The 26,136-nt window shown below is 38.6% G+C and overlaps 1 protein-coding gene across 4 annotated transcripts in view; it reads left to right on the top strand.

The window, feature by feature from the left end:
• The window catches only part of PPP1R9A (protein phosphatase 1 regulatory subunit 9A), a 317,021-nt gene that overhangs the window by 762 nt on the left and 290,123 nt on the right, over nucleotides 1-26,136 (top strand). For 3 of the 4 annotated variants that reach the window (XM_029233109.1, XM_029233106.1, XM_029233108.1), the window contains exon 2: nucleotides 1,926-3,531. In XM_029233109.1, coding sequence (XP_029088942.1) covers nucleotides 2,146-3,531 — 1,386 coding nt within the window. In that variant the 5' untranslated portion in view covers nucleotides 1,926-2,145. Of the gene's footprint in view, nucleotides 1-626; nucleotides 652-1,925; nucleotides 3,532-26,136 lie in introns of those variants that run through there. The other variant, XM_029233107.1, reaches the window with a different exon arrangement.

The following is a 26,136-nucleotide window of genomic DNA, read 5'->3' as shown; positions in this document are numbered from 1 at the left end:
GGGCCGCGGCGCGCGTGGAAGCGGCCGCCGCAGCCGCCCATCGCGCTGCGCCGGGAGGAGCGGGTGGAGGGGCAGCGAGCGGGCCGGCGCCGAGCCGAGCCGCGGCCACCGTGGGGCGGGGGGCGCCTCGGAGGCGGGGGTGGGAGCCGCGGCCGCCCGACCCTCCCCACCGGCGGCGGCTCCCGCTCGGGTAAGGGCGAGGATGTGCGCGGGGCGAGGAGCTGGGGAGGGTGGAGATGAGGAGGAAAAAATCGGGATGTACAAAGGCTGAGTTGCAGGCTGAGGGTGGGGGTGGGCTGCGGTTGGGGAGCGTTAGGTTGAGGATCGGAGGCAGTATCGGTGGGATCTATTGTTTCCTGGCACACTGGGAGGAAAAACAAAGGGATTTATTAGTATTACCCTGTAATTTTTTTTCTTCTTCTTTTTTTAATGTGGACGGGGAGCTCGGCTCTCCCCATGCCACACTGGGATCCGCCTGGCAGCCGCCGGGAGCCGCAGCCAATGTGTTAGGACTTCAGGTGCTTCTTGGCACAAAGCTAGACAGCGACCTCCTACCATAGCGCTTGGCGTCACCTGCTCTCCCGGCCCTGCCCCTGCCCGGGGCCGAGGGATTGCGTCCCGAACCAGGCTCGGGAATCGGCTGTCTCTCAAGTTGGTGTTATTTATGTTTGTCTTTTGTGAGGGCAGGTTTTGAATACCCCGGCGGCCCCAGCGCCCCCGCCCCCCGCCCCTTCGGGTTCGAATTGGCGGGGGAGGGAGTGGGGGGGGTGTTGGGGGGAGGGGAGGGTGTGTATGGCTTAAACAAATGTCAGGGTAGAAGGAGATTGTCGAAGCTTGACAAAAAAAACAGGCACCACACTCTGAAGCCTTTCTTGTTTGTCTGCATGGGCCATGCATGCGTGCTGGGCCAGGAACCGAGTCTGGAGACGGTTTAAGTGAAAGTGTGTGCTTCCTCGTCTGATGGCGCGTGAGGGTGATAGGGCTCCGCCTAACATTAAAAAACAAAACAAAAACAAAATGAAAAATCTTTAGAACTACAACATCTGCTCCTCAGCGGATCTTGAAGTATTTGCTTGCTGGCATATTGATGTGAAATACAGCTGTGGGCTAGAGGAGACCAGCCAGCACGTATTGCGTTGTATTCTGAGCTTGTAGTAAGTTAGAGGCAAGTGTAATAAACAAATCAAGGCTATGAAAAGAGGTTTCATGGTCCTTAATTTTCTGATCCTCACGTTCTCATACATTTATTCCCATGATATCCTGTATCCCACTCTATAATTAATAATGTTCACTCTTAGGAAACTTCCAAATATTTGATGTGGTTCTGAACTTACAGTGAAACTTACTGCCATTTAAGAACTTTCTTCTGTTTGTTTTGGTCTGAAATTGCACTAGTGTTGTTTTGGGGATGCTGTAGATGAGAATATTGGACCAGAAGGAGTGAAATAAGCCTCTGTAGACACGTTTTGGAGTTTGTAAACATAGATTCTGAACTTTCAATTGTGCTTGTATAGAAAGAATAAGTTCTACCTGATGTGGAGAATCTCAAGTGAATTTCATTTTTCTGGACAGTTTGATGATTTCTTAAAGATCTAGGAACTGCTGGTTTCTTTTAAGGTCATTCACAAAACCAACCAAAACTTGGGCTAAAGTATTGCTTTGAAGTGTACTTATGTGTCACTTGTATGTGTGTATGTGTGTGATTTTGGTAGGGGTCTCAAGTTATGTTTGAAACAGCTTTGTTACCAAAGACCAATCAGAGTTATAACTTTTAAATTCTTGGCTTTGAAATTCCCATTTCAATATGTAATTTCTTCTTATTTGACATGTGGCCAAGCCACTTTGGAAAAAAAATGTATAATAGTTGACTAAACATAAATTCAGATAAGTAAATGAATTCAGAAATTCGTTCTTTTCTATTACAGATGAACCTCTAGTCTTGCTTTGAAAAAGCCATTTTGTGTAACTCTTGACTGCATAATTTCCTAATACACCTGTTGGGAGGATCACTGACACAGTATGCCATTTGAGAGGTACTTTTTCTTGACCAGATACTGGTGATTAGAGAAGAGAGGTGTTTTGTGGTTTTTTTTGTTTTTTTTTCCTGATCATTATGAACATTGGCTTTTCACCCCTGAAGTAAAAATGTTGAAAACCGAGTCTTCAGGTGAACGTACCACTCTCAGAAGTGCCTCTCCTCACAGGAATGCATATAGAACTGAGTTCCAGGCACTGAAAAGTACCTTTGACAAACCCAAGTCAGATGGGGAACAAAAAACAAAAGAAGGTGAGGGATCCCAGCAGAGCAGGGGAAGGAAATATGGCTCCAATGTCAACAGAATTAAAAATCTATTTATGCAGATGGGTATGGAACCCAGTGAGAATGCTGCAGTCATTGCCAAAACAAGGGGGAAAGGTGGATCTTCATCCCCTCAGAGGCGAATGAAGCCCAAAGAATTTCTGGAAAAAACAGATGGCTCAGTTGTTAAGTTGGAGTCCTCTGTTTCAGAACGAATTAGTAGATTTGACACAATGTACGATGGCCCTTCATATTCTAAGTTCACAGAAACTCGCAAGATGTTTGAGAGAAGTGTGCATGAATCAGGACAGAACAACCGCTATTCCCCAAAGAAGGAGAAAACTGGAGGGAGTGAACCTCAGGATGAATGGGGTGGTTCTAAGTCCAACAGAGGCAGTACTGATTCCTTGGACAGCCTTAGCTCCCGAACGGAGGCCGTCTCCCCGACTGTGAGTCAACTGAGTGCAGTATTGGAGAACACCGATTCCCCCAGTGCCATCATTTCTGAGAAGGCTGAGAACAGTGCATACTCAGTGACTGGGCATTATCCCCTGAATTTACCATCGGTTACTGTTACAAATCTTGACACCTTTGGGCACCTTAAGGATTCTAATTCTTGGTCTCCTCCAAGCAAACACAGTGACGATGCAGAGGATGCTCAGAAGAGTAATACAACTCCAGTACTAGAAGTGGCTTCGAAAAGTACCTCTCTAGCTTCAGTGCCCAGTGAAGAGGCACAGCAGAGCAAGGAAGCCGAGGACTCCACATCTAACCAAGAGACTCCTGACAGAATTGACAGAGACATTCCTGAAGAACCTTGTGCTGAAAACAAGGCAGTTACAGAGCCTGAAATCCCTTCACCACAAAACGAAGACGCAGAAGCTCATTTGGTTGGGAGTGAGGCAGCAATGCAACAGAAGAAAGAACTTGCAGGTGGTGATTTTACCTCTGCTGATGCGTCTAGATTCAGTTGTGGAAGGGAAGTATTCGAAGATTCAAATAATTTTGGGAGCTCCCATGTTTACATGCACAGTGACTATAATATATATAGGGTGAGATCCAGGTATAATTCAGACTGGGGAGAAACAGGCACTGAACAGGATGAGCAGGAAGATAGTGATGAAAACAATTACTATCAACCTGATATGGAATACTCAGAAATCATTGGGTTGCCAGAAGAAGAAGACATCCCGGCAAATAGGAAAATTAAGTTTAGTAGTGCTCCAATTAAGGTAAGTATATTTTCTCAGTTTGTTTTTGAAGTTTTTTCTAAGTTTTTTTTTTGTTTGTTTGTTTGTTTTTTAGTATTTGGGCCTGACTGTATGTAGACTAGCTTTGACAGCTATAAAGAATTCAAGGTTGTTGATATACACATGTTATCAGGTGATTTTAAAAGTTTGGAGTTTGAGAGATATTATTTCCTGATGTGCTTTATAGTTGTATAAACCAGTACTGAGTAATACTGAAGTTGAAGAAGTTTGGGGATTTTGAGAGACATTCCAATGGACGGGTGTATGAATAATATGAACACTGAAAACCAGGAGTGTTAGTTTGAAATAGAATTACTTCTTTAACTAGTTTTACTTGAAATTACCCATGAATAATAAAATTATCTGAATCGAAACACTGTAGGATATGAGGTATAATGTACAAAGGGAGAGTTATGATAACCTTGAAATAATATTCTTTATTTACTTGCTTAAAAAATCCGAGTTATCCCTTACTTAAGTGTAAGTGGATTGTGAGGAATGTTGGAACTTTTTTTTTTGTACTGCTACTTGGTAGTGAATGTTGGATTCGTGGAAATATGTTAGCGGACTTAAATACTTTAATTGGAAAGCTATGACTCTAAATAGCTTTGAGTTCAGAATTTGTTATATGGCTTTAAAATGAAATTGTGTGAAAGGATGTTAAATTGATTTGCCATTCATGGATTTATTTTTACCTCTTAAAATCTGGATAAATGCCAATTGAATTCAGACGCTCTATTCTAATGACTTCACTTAGTTAACATTTGGAATAGAAGAATAGCACAAAGTACATCCGCAGCGGGTGGTGAAACATTATTAGCTGATAATGGCAGTGGGACAGGAGGTGTTTGGTTGAGTATCAGAATCTCCTGGAGTGCTTTTTCAAAGTGTACTTGTCCATCGGCTCAGCCCCAAGATGCTGGCATGCCCTCCTAGGGGAATCTGGGGGCTTGTGGTGGCAGAATATGTAGTTTGAAACCACTTTCTAGGGGCTTTTAGCTTACACAGTGTGTATATATGATAGATTTGGAATTAGATCTGGTATCTTCTTAAATTTTCTCCTCAAAATCTAAAGTCACTGTCTATTGTTATTTCCATCTTATGAAACTTTCATATAAGGCTTTAAGATACATAATTTACCTAGCAAAGATAAATATGACCTTTCTGTAACTATGAAATAAACTAATAATCTATGAAATTATTTACTGGTGTTAGCAGGCAAAGTTTTCTTTCATAGTGTAAAGCAAAAGTTCTGGGTCAGAATGGGCCATGTCAAATTAAACTATGTTTGAAATAACTACTGGAGTTGTGAATCTAGTTTCTAAGTAAGCTAAGTTTCTTCGCTGCCCTTTCCCACCTTCCTTTGTCATTCTCTCCCCTACCCCCCAATGGTAGGTACTCTCTTTAGAGTTGCCTTTCCCTCAGGCCTATCCAGCAGCTTCTAAATTTCATCTTTTACATCCGCTTTGCAGGTGCTCCCCTTGGAACATCATCTTTTTACCCCTGAGGAAGAAAGCAATAAGATTAAATTGTTACGCATTGAGCAAGGCAGGAATAACTGAAATGAACTCTTCAGGGAGTTTGTTAAAACCAGTGGCTGACTCCCTAATGGGGGATAGTAGTTTATGAAAATTTGGCAACCAAATGGGGCACCAGCCTTGTATTTGGGTCCTATGCTGCACAGTATGTAAATGCATAGTAATAGGTTTAATGGATTTTAAAGGATTTGTCATTGAAATTTGGATGCTCTTTTGTGAACAAACCAGGTTTTGGGTGTGATACTTTGAAATTGAAGTGATTTTTTTTTCCTGCCATTTATAACAATAAGCATTTTGTCTCTGAATTTTCACGTAATAGATTGTGTATTTCACGTAACAAGGAATGAACTAGATTACATACATTTAAGTTCAACACATTTCATTAAGAATATGGATCAAGCATCAGATTTGTGAAAGATAATGTGCTGCGTTTTAGTGGGCAGTTAACAGTACTAGTTGGAGTGGATTAAGTTTGCAAACAAAAGATTCATTTTTAGCCCTTTGTAATGAATAAGACAATTACTCTTTCTTGTTCCCATTGTTTAACATGTAAGTGGATTCACTTGCAAATTCTGAGTGCTACTTTTCTACTGGTGATGATGGTAGTGTTCAGATTATTCTCCAGTTAAGATTTTTGCCTCAGAGAGTGGTAATAATTAAATTCAGTAAGTGTTTATTGAAGGCTTATCATATGTCTATTCTCATGCTGTTAGCTGCAGAGGACACAAAAATCTATAAGGTTCCCTCTTTCCTCTGTGAGCTTGTAGAGTCAATTCTTAAACACATGGTATTTAAAACCCATGAAACACAGTGTGAAAACCTGTGCTGAAGTGTCTAATGTCCTATGAGTACTTTAACTGTTCTTGGCTATACTAAATGCATGGAGTGAACAGGATTTGGTAGATCATTTGGAAGGGAATACACTCAGCCATTCCCTATATGTGTTTCCTTATTCTTTTTATAAATATATATTTATGGAATGGAAGTTATGATTTCCAACTTAAATCTTTTCCTTTGAAACTGAAACACATTCCCTATTTTAGAAGTAATAGGGAGCATATTCCTTACAGAAATGATTTTTAGAACTTTTACATTCTTTTTCCGATAGTCTCATCTTATTCTTCACTAGAGTTAAACATTCTCAACACTTTTGGTCTTTTGTTTTAGATCTTGTGTGTGTGAGACAATGTCCTCAGTTTCTATTTCAGTTCTTCTATAGTTGTTTTAAATAGATATTTCCCTAAGATGTCTTAAATCTGAACCTAGAAAAATATCAAAATAATAGCTGATCTTTCCTGTGTAGTATATCCCTTATGTATAATTGTTGGTGACTTTTAGAAATGGTCAGATCGTTTCTTAATGGATAGGTTAATGTGTTTCATAGTGTCATGGAAAGTTAGAATGGAATTAATAATAGAAAATGTAAAATCCAACTTCGAGATATGGAATGAGGGAGTGTTAGGAAGATGCTAATTTGAGATGTGGAATTATACCTTCATTCTCAGGAATTTCTCAGAACCAAGGAATTGAATTAAATTTGTCTTAGATAAATCAAAGATAGAAAGGGTGACATTTAAAATTATTTTTTCTATTAATTCAGAACATTTATTGAGCCCTTACTATGTGTCAGGAACAATGCAAATGTAATAAATACATAAAATGACTGGAGCTGATCAAGTCAGGAACCGGTGGTCAGTGGGAGGTGTACAGCCCATTAAGTTCACTTCTTCGGTCATTCTGCTCAACTCTGTTCTTGGATGATCTTTCTAAGATCATCACTGCAATCTTGTTAAGGAAGTCATGACTCTTTTTCTGTTTTTGGTAGCCTTATGTCCTTTGGATTGGTGTTCTTGAAACATAGCATATCTGAAAAAGGTTATTTTCCTAATTCCCAGCAAGATGAAATTGCTGGGTTAATGTTGGGATACTTAATGCTATACTCTTCTGTGTGTTTTCTCAAGTTGCCTCGAGCTTTACAGAGCTGGTGTTCAAAGGAGAGTCACCAAGGGCAGCAATGCTTCTCTGAGACTTACATGATAGTTGTTGAAAATGGGTTTCTTAGCATTCTCTCCCTCTTTTGGGGCTCTGAGTTATTGTCAGGGGGTACACAAGGCCTTTTATTCAGGATGGTGTTCTGAGCATAGTTCTGAAATCCAAATTTCTGTCTTTGTGCAGCGTTCTCTTTCTAACAGTCCTGCTCAGTGCTTCTAAACTTGAATTTGCATATCAATCACCTGGGGACCTTTTAAAATGCATATTTCTTATTCAGTAGTTGTTTTGTAGGAAATTACCTTGATGCAATGGTTAGCCTCCAAGTACACTCCCAGCTATCCTGGAGGTATGGAATAGATAGGCTCAGCAACCAAATTTAAATGCTTGAATCACACGATTTATCAAATTAGTTTAAAACACACAGCCAGAAGCAAGAGGAAAGCAGTGGGGGGTAAGTTAACACACTTAAGGTGCAAAAGAGATTGGACTCACTACCTGAGTCCTGGGTACACAAAATTCATGTGTCCTGTCCCTCTCTCTTTTGTATCAGCCTTTCCCATTGATGGTGTGGTTATGAGGGCTAGAGTTGATATTTGAGCAAGAACTCCACAGACTCATGATGCCCTTAGCATCGTACTTCCTGGGATACATACTTGCTGTATGGAAGAGAGTGGGGACAAGTACACTTAGATACAGCTGTAGCTTTGCCAGTTTGCCTGCTGATGAGCCATGGGCATTATTTGCATTTCTTGGTTAGAGCACCTGTGGGTCCAGAATAGGATCATACTGGGTGGCGATATGGAGATGGCATACCTGTCAGACCAGAGATGATATGGTAAGGACTTGGTCTTTCCAGCCCTTTCTATCTACAAGTAAATCTCTTGTTTGTTCCACAATATTTTCTACTTTGGAATGTCTTACAGGTTACTAACTTACGTATTTTTAACATATCTTGGAACTTTTGTCTTGGCCTTACAAGCTCTCATTATCTATACTTAACTGAGTCTCTGAGTATTAGCTCACTTACCATCAGTGATTATCACTTCTTAGAGTTTCATCCATTCCATTTGTTTTCTTGACCTTTATAACAGAATTTGATATTCTCAAGGAATATAGCAAACTCCCAAACAGTAGGTCTGGGGTGAGATTTTGCATTTCTAACAAGCTGTCAAGTTGGTGCTGATGCTGCTGGTCACTATTTGGAGTATGATTTTGAAGTATAATCTTCTGGCTTCTGAAAGGGGCTTGTAACAAAATGTTGGGGAAGCTCACTTAACAGATTTGCTTTACAGATGGGTCTGCTGTAGCTGGTTGTATGGGATAATATTCTTTGAAGATGAAACAGGTGTAAATTTGTAAAGTGCATGAAGCACTCTGTTTCTGGATACCAAAGTGGATTATGAGCCCTAAATTCATAAGGAGTTTGGGTCATTAAAAAGTCATATCTTGGACTCTTTGTGTGGTCTAAGTGGTTTTTTTTTTTTTTTAAATTATTTATTTATTTATTTATTTTTGACTGCGTTGGGTCTTCATTGCTGCGTGGGCTTTTCTCGAGTTGTGGCAGGCAGGGACTACTCTTCGTTGCGGTGCGTGGGCCTCTCATTGCAGTGGCTTCTCTTGTTGTGGAGCACGGGCTCTAGGTGCATGGACTTCAGTAGTTGTGGCATGGGGGCTTAGTAGTTGTAGCTTGTGAGCTCTAGAGCGCAGGCTCAGTAGTGGTGGCGCATGGGCTTAGTTGATCCGCGGCACGTGGGATCTTCCCGGACCAGGGATTGAACCTGTGTCCCCTGCATTAGCAGGCAGATTCTTATCCACTGCACACCAGGGAAGCACAGTGGTCTAAGTTTTTAATTATAAAAGGACAGGAGTAGGAAGTTCTTGATAGCCTCAGAAATTCCATCTCTCTCATTCTTTTGGAAGCCTAAATTTAAAAACTTCTAGAGAGAGTATAAGCATCATCATCTTATATAGCTTGCTTTTATTTGGATAACATTTAAATTGAACTTCCTTTTAAAATTTGATGGTTTATAAATTATGGTTTATAACCAGGTAAATAAGTCAAATATTTTAATGTACTGTGTAAAATCAAATAATGAATAGTTATTGAATGACCCCTTTTCTAATGCCGCGTGGGTCTACCTCTTTTTTTTTTTTCACTGAACATTGGTCATTTTGTATTTAAAAGAGATTCTTTTCTACAGCAGACTATTATAGATGCTTGCTGGCATTTATTTGTAGTAGAAAGATTTAAAGTTTCTTGCTTTTTGTGTCATCAACAATATTTTTTATTCCCCTCTAAATTTCCTCACAAAGGATGCTAGTGTTGGGGTAATGGACTTTAAAGACAAGAGGCTGAATTTGGGGGAAAATAACTTTCTATTATGTCATCCATACATTGTTTACTTTGTTAATCCAGTCACATGCCGGTCAGCAGTAATTTGATTTAAATCTCGTCTGCATTAGATTTTTTTCTAACATCTTCTTCACCACTCAAAAAGAAAAAGGCTTCAGAATTTCTATAGAAAAACACAGTTATATACAGGATAAATTCTGTATAAACAAAACAAATATTGTTATGTTAAACTCTGAATATCATTTATTAATTTTTGTGCTGTTATCTAATTTATTTACTATTTTTTCTTAATTTCCTATGCTCTTCCTTTTTGGATCTATTTCATTTTTGTTCTTTTGCTTCATTATATTCTACAGTTTTCATTTTGAATAGGAGAATACTTTTCAAGTAATGCTTCATATTTTTTCTTTCTGGTCACTTTAAAAAATTTCCCTGGTTCTAATCTCTTCCTCTTGGTTTGTGACATAGAAACTTAAAGATGAAAAATACTTAAGGGTAATTTAGTGTAATTGCCCCACTCACTTCAGTTAGCCCTTCAATAGCATATTGCTGACAGATGATCATTCAGCTTCTGCTTGAATAATTCCACTTATGGGGAGTTTATTATTTTTCAAGGCAAAAGGAAAGAAGTAGGGACATGTTGTGTGTGTGTGTGTGTATGTGCGTGCGTGCTCTTATATTTGCTTATTTTCATTTGTTTTTATTTTTTAATTTTATTTTTTCTCTTTTTCTTTTTTTATTTGTTTTTAATTTGCAATTTTCTATTAAGATAAAATTCAAATAACATAAAATTCACCATCTTCAAGTGTACAATTCAGCGGTTTTCAGTATATTCACTATGTTGTGCAACCAGCACTATTATCTAATTCTAGAATATTTCCATCACCCTAGAAAGAAACCCTGTGCCTGTTAGCAGTCACTCCTAATTCCCCTTCTTCCCACGTTTTCTGGCAAGCACTAATCTAGTTTCTGTCTCTGTGGATTTGCCTTTTCTGGACAGTTCATATAAATGGGATCCGGGGCATGCTTTTTAAAGGGAGTGTAGGATACGCAATGAGTATGGCGTGAGATATGTTAAAATTTAAGATACCATGAGGGCAGCAGACCTTAGGAAGGTCTAGAGAGCAAGGATAAAGGAATTTTGGGATGGTGACATGGTCTTAAGATGAAGTGGCAATGTGGGGACAACAAATGCTGCCTGCCTGTTAATGCAGTTCATGGAGAGAAAGAAGACAGGAAGCTGAAGTAACAGCAGGATCCAGAAAGGGATGAGCATATTTGTTAACTGACAAAGACTAGTGTACGGGGCAAAGAGGATGGTTAGAATCACTCCCTACCTTGGGACACTGCACTTTTCTTCACATAATCTGAAATTGCTGTTGATGAAGCTAAGTGATTGCTTCAGCATAGTGTATCTTTAAAGGCACAAAAGCGCTAATGCCAATTTTCATCTTTACATTGGTCTTTTCTAGCATGCGGAGACCCTTGCCCTTTTGTAATGACCTGATGCTTATTTCCATCCTACTGCTCTTATGTTCTTGCTTTCATTATTCTTTTACGTTGATTGGAATTGTTCATGGACAGACTTCACTCTTTATTTTAAAAATTCTCCTCTTCCTTCAGTACTTCAATATAGATTTTATATGCCATACTTGCTATTATCTATACTATAACCATGTATGAGATAAGTCATTTTGGGCAGGCACTTATTTAATTTATTGCACATTGTCAACTAAAGTATATTATATACACCACTGTTAAATATTATTAATTGATAATGAAAGTAACACCAAAAGTTTCTTGATATTCTGTAAACTTGGACAAATCTACGTCTTGAGGCTTTGGTTTTCTTATTCGTAATTGAGGCTCTCTTACTTTTAGTTTATCACTAAGACCTCTTCTGAGCTTTAACCTCTTGTTATCTTCATTATCTCTTAAACATATTTGTACAGTACCATTATCATAAATATTTGTGCTGTTATTTCAAAGGGAAAAATTTGAACATCTTTTGTTGAAATTTCAAAATGAAGAAGTTATATTAAATTGCTCTTGGGAATGTTATATATGCTATAGATTATAGTAGAAACTTTAAGATGATTAAAAGGTTAAATCCAACGGAGTACATTTTGATAAAGTGGCTTTTAGAGCAACTCGACTTTTGAAAGTGTGGCTTGAACTATATATTGAAATACCTTGCTGAGGAACCTACGAATAAAGAAAGAAATGTTTTGTAATATAGTTGCTGACATATTAATTGCTTCACTCACTGTTGTTCTGGAAATAGCTTCACAGCACTGTTCAACATGATTGAGATATCGATAACCTTTTGCACGATTCCCAATTTTTTAGCCAAACTTGCTCTCTCTTTCTCAGGCCCCTATCCTTACAAAAAGGACAATGAAATAGGCAGAGTATATAAAGATATTTGGAAATTTTATATTTTAGGAGGACCAAAGTCTTGTTGCTTATTTAATATATTTCAGAGGGACTAAAAAAAGAGTTTGTACAGTCAAACTATTCCATATATATTTATGTGTGAAGAAGAGTGGTTTTAAATGGACCGGCTCACAGACATGTTATCCTCTTTCTCTCTTTTTTTAAGTCAGATAATGAATGAGTTTTGTTCTGGGGAAAGCTAATCTTCCACATTATTTTCTGTGCCAGATGAAATACAGTGGGCTAGGTTGGGACACATAGTGGTTGACAAGGGTCAGAAAGATAAACAGAATGGTGACCTGGGAGAGTCCAGGTGAGAGGCTTCGAGAGTAGGTATTTGGTGTTTCTCCCTTGATGCTTTTAGACTGGTGTGATCCTGAGAAACTGTATGGCTTTGTGCCTTGAGTCTGTCACGGTCCAGTGAGGGGGACCTTTCCCTTTCTTCCACTTCAGATCTCTTCTCCAAAAGTTGCTTTTTACTTCTCTTCTGTCAGAACATATGTCAGGATAGAGCTTCGTGGAGGGTACATTCATACTGCAAAATTTGTCTAATCTTGATACAAGGATTTTAAATAGTACTCAAAGTGAAAGTTGCCTATTCAAGCTTTTGAAGGGTTTTCCTTCACTGTAAGCGACCTCAATAGAGGAGGGAGAAAAACAGGTTTATTGGTTGGTTTTTAAGGTCTACTTGTGAGTCAGTGCTGTATTGATGGGTTCTTTTTACTAAGCACTTGTTTCAGATAAAATGGATGTGCAAAGTTGTTTTGTAAGAAAGAAACAGACATAAATTCACACTTTTCATTATGAATCAACTATTGTATTTTTTTTTAAAGAACCCATTCCTAGAGATACAAACTTATTTATGTATAAAATAAGTAAAGAAGGAAGTTACATTGTACAGCACAGAGAAATATAGCCATTATTTTGTAATAACTTTAAATGGAGCAGAATCTATAAAAATATTGAATCACTATGTTTTACACGTGAAACTAATGTAATACTGTAAATGAACTATACTTCAATAAAAAAATTAAAAGAAAAGAAACCATTCCTCAGAGGAAAGGCAAAACTTACTATAGGGTGTTTGACTGTCATCTTGTGCACCAATATGTAAAACGTAATTATTATTATTATTTTTTGGCCGGGCTGCACGGCTTGCAGGATCTTAGCTCCCCAACCAGGGATCAAGCCCATGCCCCCTGCGGTGGAAGCATGGAATTCTAACCACTGGACCGCCAGGAAATTCCCAGTGCATCGGTTTTAACATATGAATGCCCAAAGCATACATTTCCTCTTAGAAATTTTAAGACTGAGCACTGAACATTAAAACAAACACACAGGGCTTCCCTGGTGGCGCAGTGGTTGAGAGTCCGTCTGTCAATGCAGGGGACACGGGTTCGTGCCCCGGTCCGGGAAGATCCCACAAGCCGCGGAGCGGCTGGGCCCGTGAGCCATGGCCGCTGAGGAGCCTGTCCTCCGCAACGGGAGAGGCCACGGCAGTGAGGCCCGCGTACTGAAAAACAAACAAACAAACAAACACACAAATCTTATGAAACATAAAAGCTGAACCAGAAATGAAAATCTGTGATACAATAGGGAAAGCAGAATACAAGAATGTTAATATATAGTTCAGGTCTTCATTGACTTTTTTTTTTTTTTTTTGCGGTACGTGGGCCTTTCACTGTTGTGGCCTCTCCCGCTGCGGAGCACAGGCTCCAGACGCGCAGGCTCAGCGGCCATGGCTCACGGGCCCAGCCGCTCCGCAGCATGTGGGATTTTCCCGGACCGGGGCACGAACCCATGTCCCCTGCATTGGCAGGCGGACTTTCAACCACTGCGCCACCAGGGAAGCCCTTCATTGATTTTTGATACATGTGCATAACACATTATGTTTTGTTTCAATGTTAAATTAACGTCGAAAGGGAATTAACCCTATATTTCTTGGTCAGCATCTAGAATTATCTATGATTATTTATTTAGAATAGATTCCTAAAATATTTTAAAGCCTTTGATACACATAGCCTGAATTATTATTCCAACAGATTTTATCAGTTTATAATTAGCATTGCACTGGAATGGTTTTCTCACAATCCCTGTACTAGCACTTGGTATTATATATATGCTTTATAGTTTTCAGCTTATTAGGTTTCTCATAATTTCTGTGTATTATGTTGATTTATTGGTGAGGTTGAATGTTTTCTTGTGTTTACAGGCAATTTTTGGATATGAATTTTGGGTGGTGTTTACTGCCTTTTTTTGTCAATGATTGTTAGTAAGGAGTATATCAAAGTGTTATTTGTCTCCGTAGAAAGTTAAAAGAACTCACATATTCAATAATAGGGGAATGGTTAAATTCATTATGATATATATATACATACATATAGTGTAATAATATAAAGCTGTTATAAATCAAGTTTTCTAAAATTTTTAAATATGAGAAATATTTTGCAATATACTATAGAATAAAAAGACTGGTTAAATACTTAATATGCATTTTTATCACAATTTTAGTTTTAAAACTAAAAGACTGAGCAAAGACTGAAAGTGCATATAGCAAAATGTTAACTCTGGTAATTTCTGGATGCAGAGAATAAAGGTGATGTTTATAAAATTATTTTAATTTTTCTAGATTTACTAAATTTTCTACAATGATGATATATTACTTTAATTATAAAGAAAAAGAAATGGGGGACACATTTGGAACAATCAGCAATACCAACTCTATTTTTTTGTTTGTTTATTTTATTTATTTTTAATTTTTTGGCCGTGCCACGTGGCATGCAGGATCTTAGTTCCTCTGACCAGGGATGAAACCCACGTCCCCTGCAGTGGAAGCACAGAGTCTTAACCACTGGACCGCCAGGGAAGTCCCTAACAACTCTAAAATTGACAAAAACTTAAAAAAATACTGCCTGTGATTCTAATAATTAATTTTTAATGTAATTTTCTTTGGAGGTCACAGAGAAAAATTTTGGGGTATAAGTTTATGGAATACTGAAGAAGGTGTTGGTTTAAGAAAATGAGTGGACTTTTGACAGTTGAATTCCTTAAGCGCATACTTTCTAATCCTTGGTAAAATTGATCCCATATTTGTGGCTAAGCTTGTAAGTATTATGTGGGGCAGGACTTTCTAATGAATTTTAAATTATGATGATAATACTTGCATAGGTGTTAGATATTTTCTTTGAATTGCTGTTGTCTGTATGATATCCTAACATGTTACTTAAAATGTGCTTTTAAAAACTGGGCATATATTCTGGATCTGAAGTAAAAAATATGTTAATGCATAGTCTTACTCAAAATAATACATATTTGTTGAAAGAAAGCCTAAGAATTCTCCCTTGTGCGATCACATCTTTCTTTTGGGTCTATTAAATTATTGAGCCTTAACAGGCTTTGTCTTTCAGAAGCTGAGAGTAGAGATGTCAAGTTTAGTATCTTGCCTGTATGTAATCCTATGAAAACACTTGCATGCACTCAGTGAAAAATGGGATTTTGTGTCCTAGGTCTCCACAGCATCCTTTTGAATATGTTTTCTAAAGCACCAGGCAATATGTAGTTTCCTGTTGTTATTCTTAACAAAAGTTTTAGCTGAAAAGATTGATTTGATATATGATTAGAGTATATGGTAGTATATAATATTTTTAGTTAGCATCAAAGGGTCAGTTACCCTCATGCACTGGATAGTGTTGTACCTATGAAAAGTTTTGGTAGTATATAAATGATAAGAAAAATATTTTTTGGGGTGGCAGAGTTTTCTGAAATCAGAATGTTAAAGTGTTGCTTTTGGCCTAATTAGATCAGCTGATAAATCTTACAGTTTCAAGCAATTCCAGCATTTTATAAGTTCTGGTGAAGTCCTTTAAACTGCCTTACTATATAATCTGGTGCTGCATTATCATTTTTCATTAAGTATACTTAAACCTTACTGTGATATGGCTAATAAATTCTATTTGTACTTTATTGAATACTGAATTTATAATAGTACTACTTAGATAAGTACTACATACATAATTGTAAGTATTATTTAAAGGAAAGAGGGCAACATTATTAGGTACTCAACCAAGTTTGAGATGAGACTTGTGTTTTTCCATTGGGGACTGTGATGCTTGTGGAATTTTTATGTTGCTGGTTCCTTCTCTGAATAATGAGTTCTGTGAGTAATATATTTAAGGAACTAGAGAGCTCTCAGTAGATTGCTCCACTTGTAGAAGTAGCAATTAGAAGTTTTAGTTTGAAGTTACTTGGGTTTGGCACTTATTGTTTTGTGAAATTCTTACCCTTAACCTAGAAATGAATCATTGACTGAGTAGTTGATCCCTGTCACTGGAGGATGGTGGAAATAAGCTGTAAATATTGACACAAAATACTTTTTTAGTTGTCTTTTTTCCATGTCATGTATTTAATGTTTAAGTAATATATTAGTCAGTGTTCTCCAGAGAAACAGAACCAATATGATGTGTGTATGTGTGTATTTGTGTATGTGTGTGTATAGATAGATATCGAGAGAGAGAGGGAGAGAGAGAAAAAGAGAAAGATAGAAATAGAGATGTTTAAGGATTTGGCTCACATGATTATGGAGGCTGGCAAGTCCAAGATCTGCAGGGTGGGCTGGTGGGCTGGAGACCCAGGGAAGAACTGATGTTGCAGTTTAAGTCTAAAAGCTATCAAAGTGGAGACCTAGGGAAGGACCCAGGCTAGAGGCTCAGGGTGTAAGTTCAGACGCTGTCTGCTGGAGAATTTCTTTTTGCTTAGGGGAAGTCAGTCTTGTTCTATTCAGGCCTTCAACTGATTGGATGAGGCCCACCCACATTATGGAGGGCAAGCTGCTTTACTTAAAGTCAACCAGTTTAAATGTTAATCTCAATCAAAAATATCCTTGCAGGGACTTCCCTGGTGGTGCAGTGGTTTAGAATCTGCCTGCCGATGCAGGGGACACGGGTTCGAGCCCCGGTCTGGGAAGATCCCACGTGCCACAGAGCAACTAAGCCCATGTGCCACAACTACTGAGCCTGTGCTCTAGAGCCCGTGAGCCACAACTACTGAGCCTGTGTGCCACAACTCTTGAAGCTCGCATGCCTAGAGCCCATGCTCCGCAACAAGAGAAGCCACCGCATTGAGAAGCCCGTGCACCGCAATGAAGAGTAGCCCCCGCTTGCTGCAACTAGAGAAAGCCCATGTGCACAGCAACGAAGATCCAATGCAGCCAAAAATAAATAAATAAATAAATAATTTAAAAAATATATCCTTGCAGAAATATCCAGAATAATGTTTGACCAAGTATCTGGGCACCATGGCCCAGCCAAGTTGACACATAAAATTATCTATCACAATCAGGTTTTGTTATTTGGTTGTACCCTCTGAAGCTGTTTCAGGGGAAAAAAACCCTCAATTTCCCCACACACCTTAGTGGAAGAGTTGTTCTGCCCCTGTCATTCTTAGAAAACCTGCCAAACAGGTTCTTTCTTTTGGGACAGGATGTAGTAGTAGTAGGAGTAGTAGTAGAAAAAAGACCACATGGTTTGGAATCAGACCTGGATTCAGATCCTGCTGACATATGATCTTCTTAACAAAGTTTGTTTAAACTTTAAAGGCAGGGACTTTGTTTTATGGTTGTGTCTCCAGGACTGTCACACTGCCTGGCACATAATCAGTGTTAGTAATCTTTTTTTTAATTAATTAATTTATTTATGGCTGTGTTGGGTCTTTGTTGCTGTGCACAGGCTTTTCTCTAGTTGCGGCGAGCGGGGGCTACTCTTCGCTGCGGTGCACAGGCTTCTCATTGTGGTGGCTTCTCTTGTTGTGGAGCACAGGCTCTAGGCGTGCGAGCTCTAGAGCACAGGCTCAGTAGTTGTGGCGCACGGGCTTAGTTGCTCCGTGACATGTGGGATAAGCCTGGACCAGGGCTCGAACCCGTGTCCCCTGCATTGGCAAGCGGGTTCTCAACCACTGTGCCACCAGGGAAGCCCATTGTGTTAGTAATCTTTGATGTCCGTCACCCATGCTCCTTCCCCTTTCCTGTTCACTCTCCCCACATCTCAAGGTCCAAGTTGGGTTGATGGGATAATATTTGTACATGTATAATGATTGCATAATTTATTTATAGGTAAAACCCTTCAAGTTAGCAGTTATAAATGAAAGCTGAGTGATTCCATTACAGATTGTCATCTTTTCTGGCCCCTGCTCTGGCTTGCTGAAGCTGTTGTGCTCTCTTTCATTTGGAAAATCTCAGTCTATTGCCTGGTAAGATAATGACAGTTTCTAAGTAACCAGAAACAGTTATTGAAGTATGGTTGCATGAGATATGGCTGTGAAAGTTGAAGAGGGAGAGTATTCATTTTGCTTTAACTTTATTTCTGCTTTGAGTGGTTGCCCAAGCTTGTAATTAGTTGCAAGATAATATAAAAATTGGGCTCCATATGAAAGTTGTAAAGCTACTTATTTAGAAATTGCAGTAATTTGCCACGTCTTTGGTAACTTGAGTCTGTGAATATATCTATATTCTTTCATGAAAATTATTGAAAATTTAATTAAAGAAGGCAGTTGAATTATTTCTTAGAGTTTAGTCTCTTCCCCACCTTTTATTTCCTGATCTGTTTATTAAAATGTGGTTTCTTTTGTTCTTTTCGGTGATTAGAGAGGAATTACCTTTTTGGATCACTTCTACCCCCACCCCCTTGATACTGATTTTAGAAATGTCCTTGGTTTTAATTCCAGACCTAAGTCATAATTTTATACGTATTTTGGTAGCCAGTTGTCTCATTTTCTGATCAAGCTCTTGCTGAGTATGACTTTTACTTATCCAGAAAAACAGTTTTCCATTTTTCTTGGTGCTTTTAAGTAATTAGTAATAAACTACATGGGAACAAATAATCCAAGGTCTTCAAATCATATTTTTTGCCTGTATGTTGCTTGTATGTTTTCTCCATGAATTATGTTACGTGGAAGATGTCTAACAGCTGTTATTAGACTAAAATATGGAATGGCTTTCCTTGTTCTTGTAAATTTGTTTACGTACAAAATGTATATCATTTTCCCCAGGCAGAAGTAGCTTTTAATGGCACTCTAAGAAAGAGAATTGCTAAGCTGTTTTCTGCATTTTTCTTTTTAAATAAAAATACAATAACTACTTTTTAGGGTTTATGTGCATTTCTGGAGACACAAAAAAGTGTTCTGTAAAAATTACCTTTTAATGCTAGTGATGTTGTTAAGAATATATGATAATATGAGAGTTCATCATGTTATGTGAATGAATTGAGTCAGTATGTCAAATGTTATGTTATTACTGGTGATGATACTCTTTGTTTTGAGACAATATGATTGTAACATTCTATAACTACTGTATGGGCATAAGTCAAGGTTAATAAATCACTTAGTCAGCTGTTTATAAATAACGGGTTATGCTGCAGCTACTTAGAGAAGGATTACATTCTGAATTGATTGGTAACAGTCAACAAACATTAATGAGTATACTTCATATGTACTGAGCTTGGGCTCTGCTGTGTGGATATTGTGAGAAATAAGCCCTTGCTCCTCGAGACATTTATAGTCTTGTGAAGGAGATAGAGAAGAAAACATTGAATGGTATTGTAATGTATATAGGTATATACAGAAGGCAACCATTTATCATTTATTGTCCAAATGTGACGCTTTTCAGGATAAAAACGGCGTGAATAATAATTACACATATTTGAGAAATGGGATAGTCTGAGTGTATGTGTTTTTTTTTTTTTTTTTAAATAAGAGCATAGACCATTGCTTAATCTTCTTTGTATTGTACAATGTCTAGGGTGCCCATTTAGTTGTTATTATCAGACTGGGACTCTTTTTAATAGTGAAATGAGTGCTGCCAATATTTATGCTGAGACAACAGGCATAACCTACGACTGACCCAAGGCAGCCAGTTCACATTGTCACCTACATATAACAGGGTGCAGAGGTGCTCCCGAGCAACGGTGTCCACCTTCTTTAGGAGGAGGGGTATCATAAGGGAGAGATTTTTAGAGGAAGTGACACGTGAAACTTTAAAGATGACTAAGAATTAGGTAGAGAAGTGGGACATCCTAAGTCCAGGGAAAAGCATGTTTGAGATAACTGCAAATAAATCAGAACAACTGGAGGAACAGTAGGTGTGTGTGTGTGTGTGTGTGTGTGTGTGTGTAGGGTAAGATTGTGGGCAGGTAGTGTTTGTATACTAAGGCGTTGGAAATTAAATGCAAACTATGGGGAGTCATTGAAGAACTTTGAGGGATGGATGACCTCATCATTTTGCTGTAGTGCTTCACTCCCATGAGTGGTTATGGAAGGTTGGAGGAAATTCATTGGTTCTCCATGCTTTCTCTTTCATTCCTTATGTTCTTTCAGTAAACATTTATCTAAGAAGCTTTCAGCCAACTTCTATTTAACCTACTTTCTGGGCTAACTGATGTTTTCCATTTGCTGGACAAACTGTGCTGACTAATGACCATCTGAGTGATTCTGGTTCAAAGACTATTCTTTAGAATGCCTCCACCATCATCCTGCCATATTGAGTTGTAGGCTAACTGTGAGTGGTTATGTACATTTCTAAACCTGTTTTTTTTGCTGACTTCTTGTCTTTCTAAATGTGTATTTAATTGAATATTATGTAAATTGATGAAATATGAGTGTGAAAGAAAGTTTTTTTTTTTGTCTTGGTTCTTCTTATTTTTTTTGGTGTGTTAGTTTCTGCTTTACAGCAAAATGAATCAGCTATATATATACATATGTTCCCATATCTCTTCCCTCTTGCGTCTTCCTCCCTCCCATCCTCCCTATCCCACCCCTCCAGGCGGTCACAAAGCACCGAGCTGATGTCCCTGTGCTATGCAGCTGCTTCCCACTAGCTATCTATTTCACGTTTGGTAGTGTATATATGTCCATGCCTCTCTCTCGCTTTGTCACGGCTTACCCTTCCCCCTCCCCATATCCTCAAGTCCATTCTCTAGTAGGTCTGTGTCTTTATTCCTGTTTTACCCCTAGGCTCTTCATGACATTTTCTTTTTTCTTAAATTCCATATATATGTGTTAGCATACGGTATTTGTCTCTCTCTTTCTGACTTACTTCGCTCTGTATGACAGACTCTAGGTCTATCCACCTCATTACAAATAGCTCAATTTTGTTTCTTTTTATGGCTGAGTAATATTCCATTGTATATATGTGCCACATCTTCTTTATCCATTCATCCGATGATGGACACTTAGGTTGTTTCCATCTCCAGGCTATTGTAAATAGAGCTGCAATGAACATTTTGGTACATGACTCTTTTTGAATTATGGTTTTCTCAGGGTATATGCTCAGTAGTGGGATTGCTGGGTCATATGGTAGTTCTATTTGTAGTTTTTTTAAGGAACCTCCATACTGTTCTCCACAGTGGCTGTATCAATTTACATTCCCACCAACAGTGCAAGAGGGTTCCCTTTTCTCCACACCCTCTCCAGCATATATTGTTTCTAGATTTTTTGATGATGGCCATTCTGACTGGTGTGAGATGATAAAAATAAAAATGTAAATTGAATTCTTTGGAAAGATTTGATAAAGGGATCACTTAAAAATCTTGCTGTTGAATTAAATGAGGGCGATATGGATGAATAAAACTGAACAAATAATCTAAAAAGATTGACTACTCCAATTATTTTTCACGTGTTTTTAAGTTTTTGGTACACTTTAACAAAGCCAAACTGGCCGTCAATAGCCAGTGCATTATGCAGAAAGATAATGCTGATGGTTAATCTGCAGACCTAAACTCAAAGGGAAGGCCCTGGCCTGATATCCAGAGATTGGTGAATGAATGCACTTTTAGGTATCTTACATTAATATAGATAGACATGGTAAAATATGTATCAGTTTTTATGATTTCCCACTTAACTGCCTTTTTCAATTAGTTGACAAATTCATAATCTAGTTTGCTTTGGCTAAGAGCACATCTTCTTGTAGAGACTGTCTGCTCTTGGCTAGGGACTAAGCTAATCACCTAAATTATGTATTAGAAAGTGTCCTCTCTCAAGGAGCCTGCATTCCAGTGGGAGAGATGTTGTGAGAGAAGCAGTTTGATAGAGGTGTGCACAGGATACTCTGGGTGTAGAGGAAGGGTGCCTGGGTTCTGGGTGCTAGTTAGGGGAAGATTCTAGGAGGAGATGAGCTCTAGCTAAGTTTTGAAGGTTTAGTAAGTGTTTTGCAGAGAAAGGTGCAGGTGTGCAAGGTAGCAGGAAGACACAGAGAAAAGCATGCTCTTTTTTGTGGATCTTAAAGTAGTTTAATATTGTTGGTACAAGGTAAGGCAGGGGCAGATCAGGAAGGGGTCTTTCTGCTGCTGGACTTAGGACTCTGCATGCTTTTCTGAAAACTCACCAGTCACGGGAAGGGGTTTTGAGCCTGCAATGGAAGGTTGAATTTGTATGTTAGAAAGACCACTCTGATAGAGGAAGGAAGGTGGATTGAAGGAGCAGGTGTGGAGATGGGGGTGGGATGGGTATGCAGGAGTCCACATGAGCAGGGATAAGAGTGTTTGTAAGGATAGGGGTTAAGACAGCCAAAGGGCAAGCTGGAGTTGCCCCGCGGCATGCGGGATTTTAGTTCCTGGACCAGGGATCGAACCCGTGTCCCCTGCATTGGAAGGCGGATTCTTTACCACTGGACTACCAGGGAAGTCCCTCATCTATCTACTTGTCTTTCCCTTGCCTCGTGCTTGGTTTATACGCAGGTACTCAGCAAATGAGAGATAGTGAAGGAATTAGCTGGACATCAAGAGGGAGTTGATTATGTTTGATCCAACAGCTGCAAAATAGGGTGGATGAACTAATGGGGTCCTTTGAGCAAAGGCTGTGGATCTGAGGGTTTGATCTAGATATCTACATCATTGGGGTACTGTGAGGAGAGATAAGAATAAGGGGTGGGACTTCCCTGGTGGCACAGTGGTTAAGAATCCGCCTGCCAATGCAGGGGACATGGGTTCAAGCCCTGGTCTGGGAAGATCCCACATGCTGTGGAGCAACTAAGCCCGTGCGCCACAACTACTGAGGCTGCCCTCTAGAGCCTGCAAGCCACAACTACTGAGCCCGCATGCCTAGAGCACGTGTTCTGCAACAAGAGAAGCCACCGCAATGAGAAGCCCACACACCGCAACAAAGAGTAGCCCCGGTTCACCACAACTAGAGAAAGTGCGCACGCAGCAACAAAGACCCAATGCAGCCAAAAATAAACAAATAAAATAAATTAAAAAAAAAAAAGAATAAGGGGTTAGACCTGATGAGTGGTGGGAGGCAGCATGATGGGGCAAGCCCACATTTTGGAGGAAGAGAGTTTGAGAAATAGTGCTTTGGAGAAATCTCCAACGAGATTAGAAAGATTTTAAGAAGTTTAAAGGTTTAACAACCTTCCTGGTGGGTTGGTAGATGAAGTACCAAACTGAGTAATTCTGAGGAAAGCTGGTGGTATTTATGGATTGAGACTGGGGCAGAGCTCTTCTAATCAGGGAAGGTAAGAGAGGTACAGAAATGTAAGGATATTGACAAGTATTTATTTCTGATAAAGTAGGTTAGTATTATTGTACCATTTAAAATATGTAATAGTAAGTCACAGCTGTGTATAAGGTTGGTGGCAGATTTGGAATCAGATTTCAGGGTCTAAAAGAACCAGTGCCATGCCTAGCTGTCAGAATATTGCAAGTTAAGCCTAGATTATTAATATATCTATCCAAGATAGTCAAGTATGCAGACTGCTGTTACCTTCTGTAGAATTACTTTGCATGCTCAGCTGGAAGTTTTTTTTTTTTTCCTTTGCAGATTTTTCTAGCTGTAGTATTTTGCCCTCTGGTATATTGAATCTGTAATGATCCCAAACAAAGCCTCCAGAGTAATGTACATGAATATCATTCTAAGCAGTAGACAGAATTAGTATTTCTTTCAATCTTCATTTACATTGCAAAAATAAGTGCTCATCAGTAAGATGTTGTGTTTGTTTTCTTTTCTGAAGGCATGGTGAGGTTCAGGTGGTATTCTGGTGTAACTCCTAATATACTCCAGAGTTGATTCTCTAGTTGATTTGAAGAATAACCTTTTGACAGGTCATTGTAAATTAAAATCTTTTTCCTATTGGTCTAATGTTTTAGGTGATTTCTAATGATTTAGGTGATTCTAATGATTTAGGAGATTTTATTCCTGGAAACAGATGTCACCTTATAAAAATACTAAAATTAGTCATGAAAATGAATAGAGAGAACACACAATGTAAGTTTATGCAAATATTAGGTATATTAACCAACACCGTAATAATATAAATGTTCCTTTTAAGGGATTTTTCTGCATGAATTAGACTGACTGTGGGTTCTTAAAATACCACTTCTATGTGTACGAATGTTTGCCTCCTAAGGTATTTAGATAGGAGTGGCTGTTTCCATGACTGTTTCTTCTTCAGGGAGTTTTTGCTGTTGAACCTACACTGACCTGGCTCTTGGCATTTACTTCGTTTGAGGTGGGTGTTGGGCTGGGCATAGCCAGGTTTAAGGACAAGTTTAGTTTTCTTTGCTGTTGTATAAAATAAGTTGGCAAATGCTTGTGCTTGAGCCTTTCTATCTCAGGAGTGGCTAGAGATAGCGCTACTTGCCGTTCTTTAGAAAGAATGGATTATGATTATGATTATTTTTAAACAAAGCAGTATTTACCAGCCTAAAGGCGCTTTGGATTTTGTATCGTTCTTTTTGCCTTATGACGTTGTAAGTTATGTCAACAAGATTGGATTGGTACCAACTCCATACTTGAATTCTCTGAAATGAAGATGCTGGACTAGATGATCTTTATATCTAGAAGTCCCTTGTAGCTATAAAATTTCAAGCCTTTATTATATAATTCTTAATTTGCTATGTAAATAGTCAGACCTTTTACTTTGGTAAATGGTGTTTTGAGGTGTGAATTTAGTGTTTATTAAGCTTATTAGAACTGAGGCAAAGTTTTGTAGAGCTAATTCTAGAGGTTAAATTTAGTCCTATGTTAAAATTGACAGAATATGTATTCATAGCATTTGACCTTGGAATTATAGGTAGGAGTGTTTGAGAGGAAGGGAAAGGGGAATGGTAGGACTCATCATGACAGTTCATGAATTAAATTAACCACCTACTCTACCAGTGATAATTATGATACATCTTTTTTTATGCTGCTATTCATTTACAAAGATGGAGACAGAGATTCTGATCTACCTGGGACATATGCTTTGTAATAGGGTTTTGTTTCGTATACATTTTGTGATTTGATCTCCTGTGTGACTGGTATCACATAACTGTGAAACAGACGGTCAGGAATGCAGTATACATCTATAGAATAGCACTAAGTGACGGAATATGTGACTATATGATTAATCGTGAAAGAATTAACTTTGACTATAAAACACACACACACAGATTGTCTTTGGCTATATACATACATCCACATCTCTATGCATATGTATGTATATAGCATATATAGTGTCCTGTCATCATGTAGGAAAATTTCAGTGCTTTAATTATTAAGAATAGTTACATTATCAAACTTCAAAACTGAAAGAAATTCTCTGGGAACATAGTTTGCCATGATTACACTGTGGAAATGTGCAAATTGACAAGGAGATTAACAGAGAGAAGTTTATTATGGTTCAGGTTTTAACTGCAGGCTGCTCCAAGGTGAAGTTAAAATATTCTGAACCATTTGCAGAAATGCCGCTGAAGCATGTAAAGTATCAAAGTGCTTAAGTCATCACTGAATTTAGGTAGACAGGCAGAGAGATCAGAATAGAACGTGAAGTGGGAGTCATTCTCCTCCCTTCTCTCAGCTGTATTGCACACAGTGCCAGTGTGGCTCATGCTGTGTGCTTATATTTGAAAATCAGTGTGCTCAGGTCCTCTACCCCGAGGAACTCCGATGAGCTGAAGAGTAGCATCATAGGGCAAAGCAGTGAGGTATAGTGAGATTAGGGTACTCGCAGCCCCCAGGTAAAGTCACCTGAGTAAAATTTAGTTTCATTACTTTGTCTCTATTCTGTAACCACCTAGGGATTTCTTCATAATTGAAGGAATATTCCTTACCACTTGAGGAAACATTTTTTATTCCTAGCCTCTGTAGGTTCTTGAGTATAAGTATGCTGTGCATTACCAGTGGATCAACAATCAAACAAGTGTTTGAGTGCTTGCTCAGCCTAACCCCTTAAATCTCTAGGATATTCATTTGTATTCCGTCTCACAACCTTCTTTTAAAGATCCTTTTGTTACTGTGCTTCAACCA

The sequence above is a fragment of the Monodon monoceros genome, unplaced genomic scaffold, assembly GCF_005190385.1.
Source record: "Monodon monoceros isolate NGI ecotype Baffin Bay Population unplaced genomic scaffold, NGI_Narwhal_1 Super_Scaffold_2, whole genome shotgun sequence".
Lineage (NCBI taxonomy): Eukaryota > Metazoa > Chordata > Mammalia > Artiodactyla > Monodontidae > Monodon > Monodon monoceros.
This window is presented reverse-complemented; position numbering and strand designations above follow the sequence as displayed.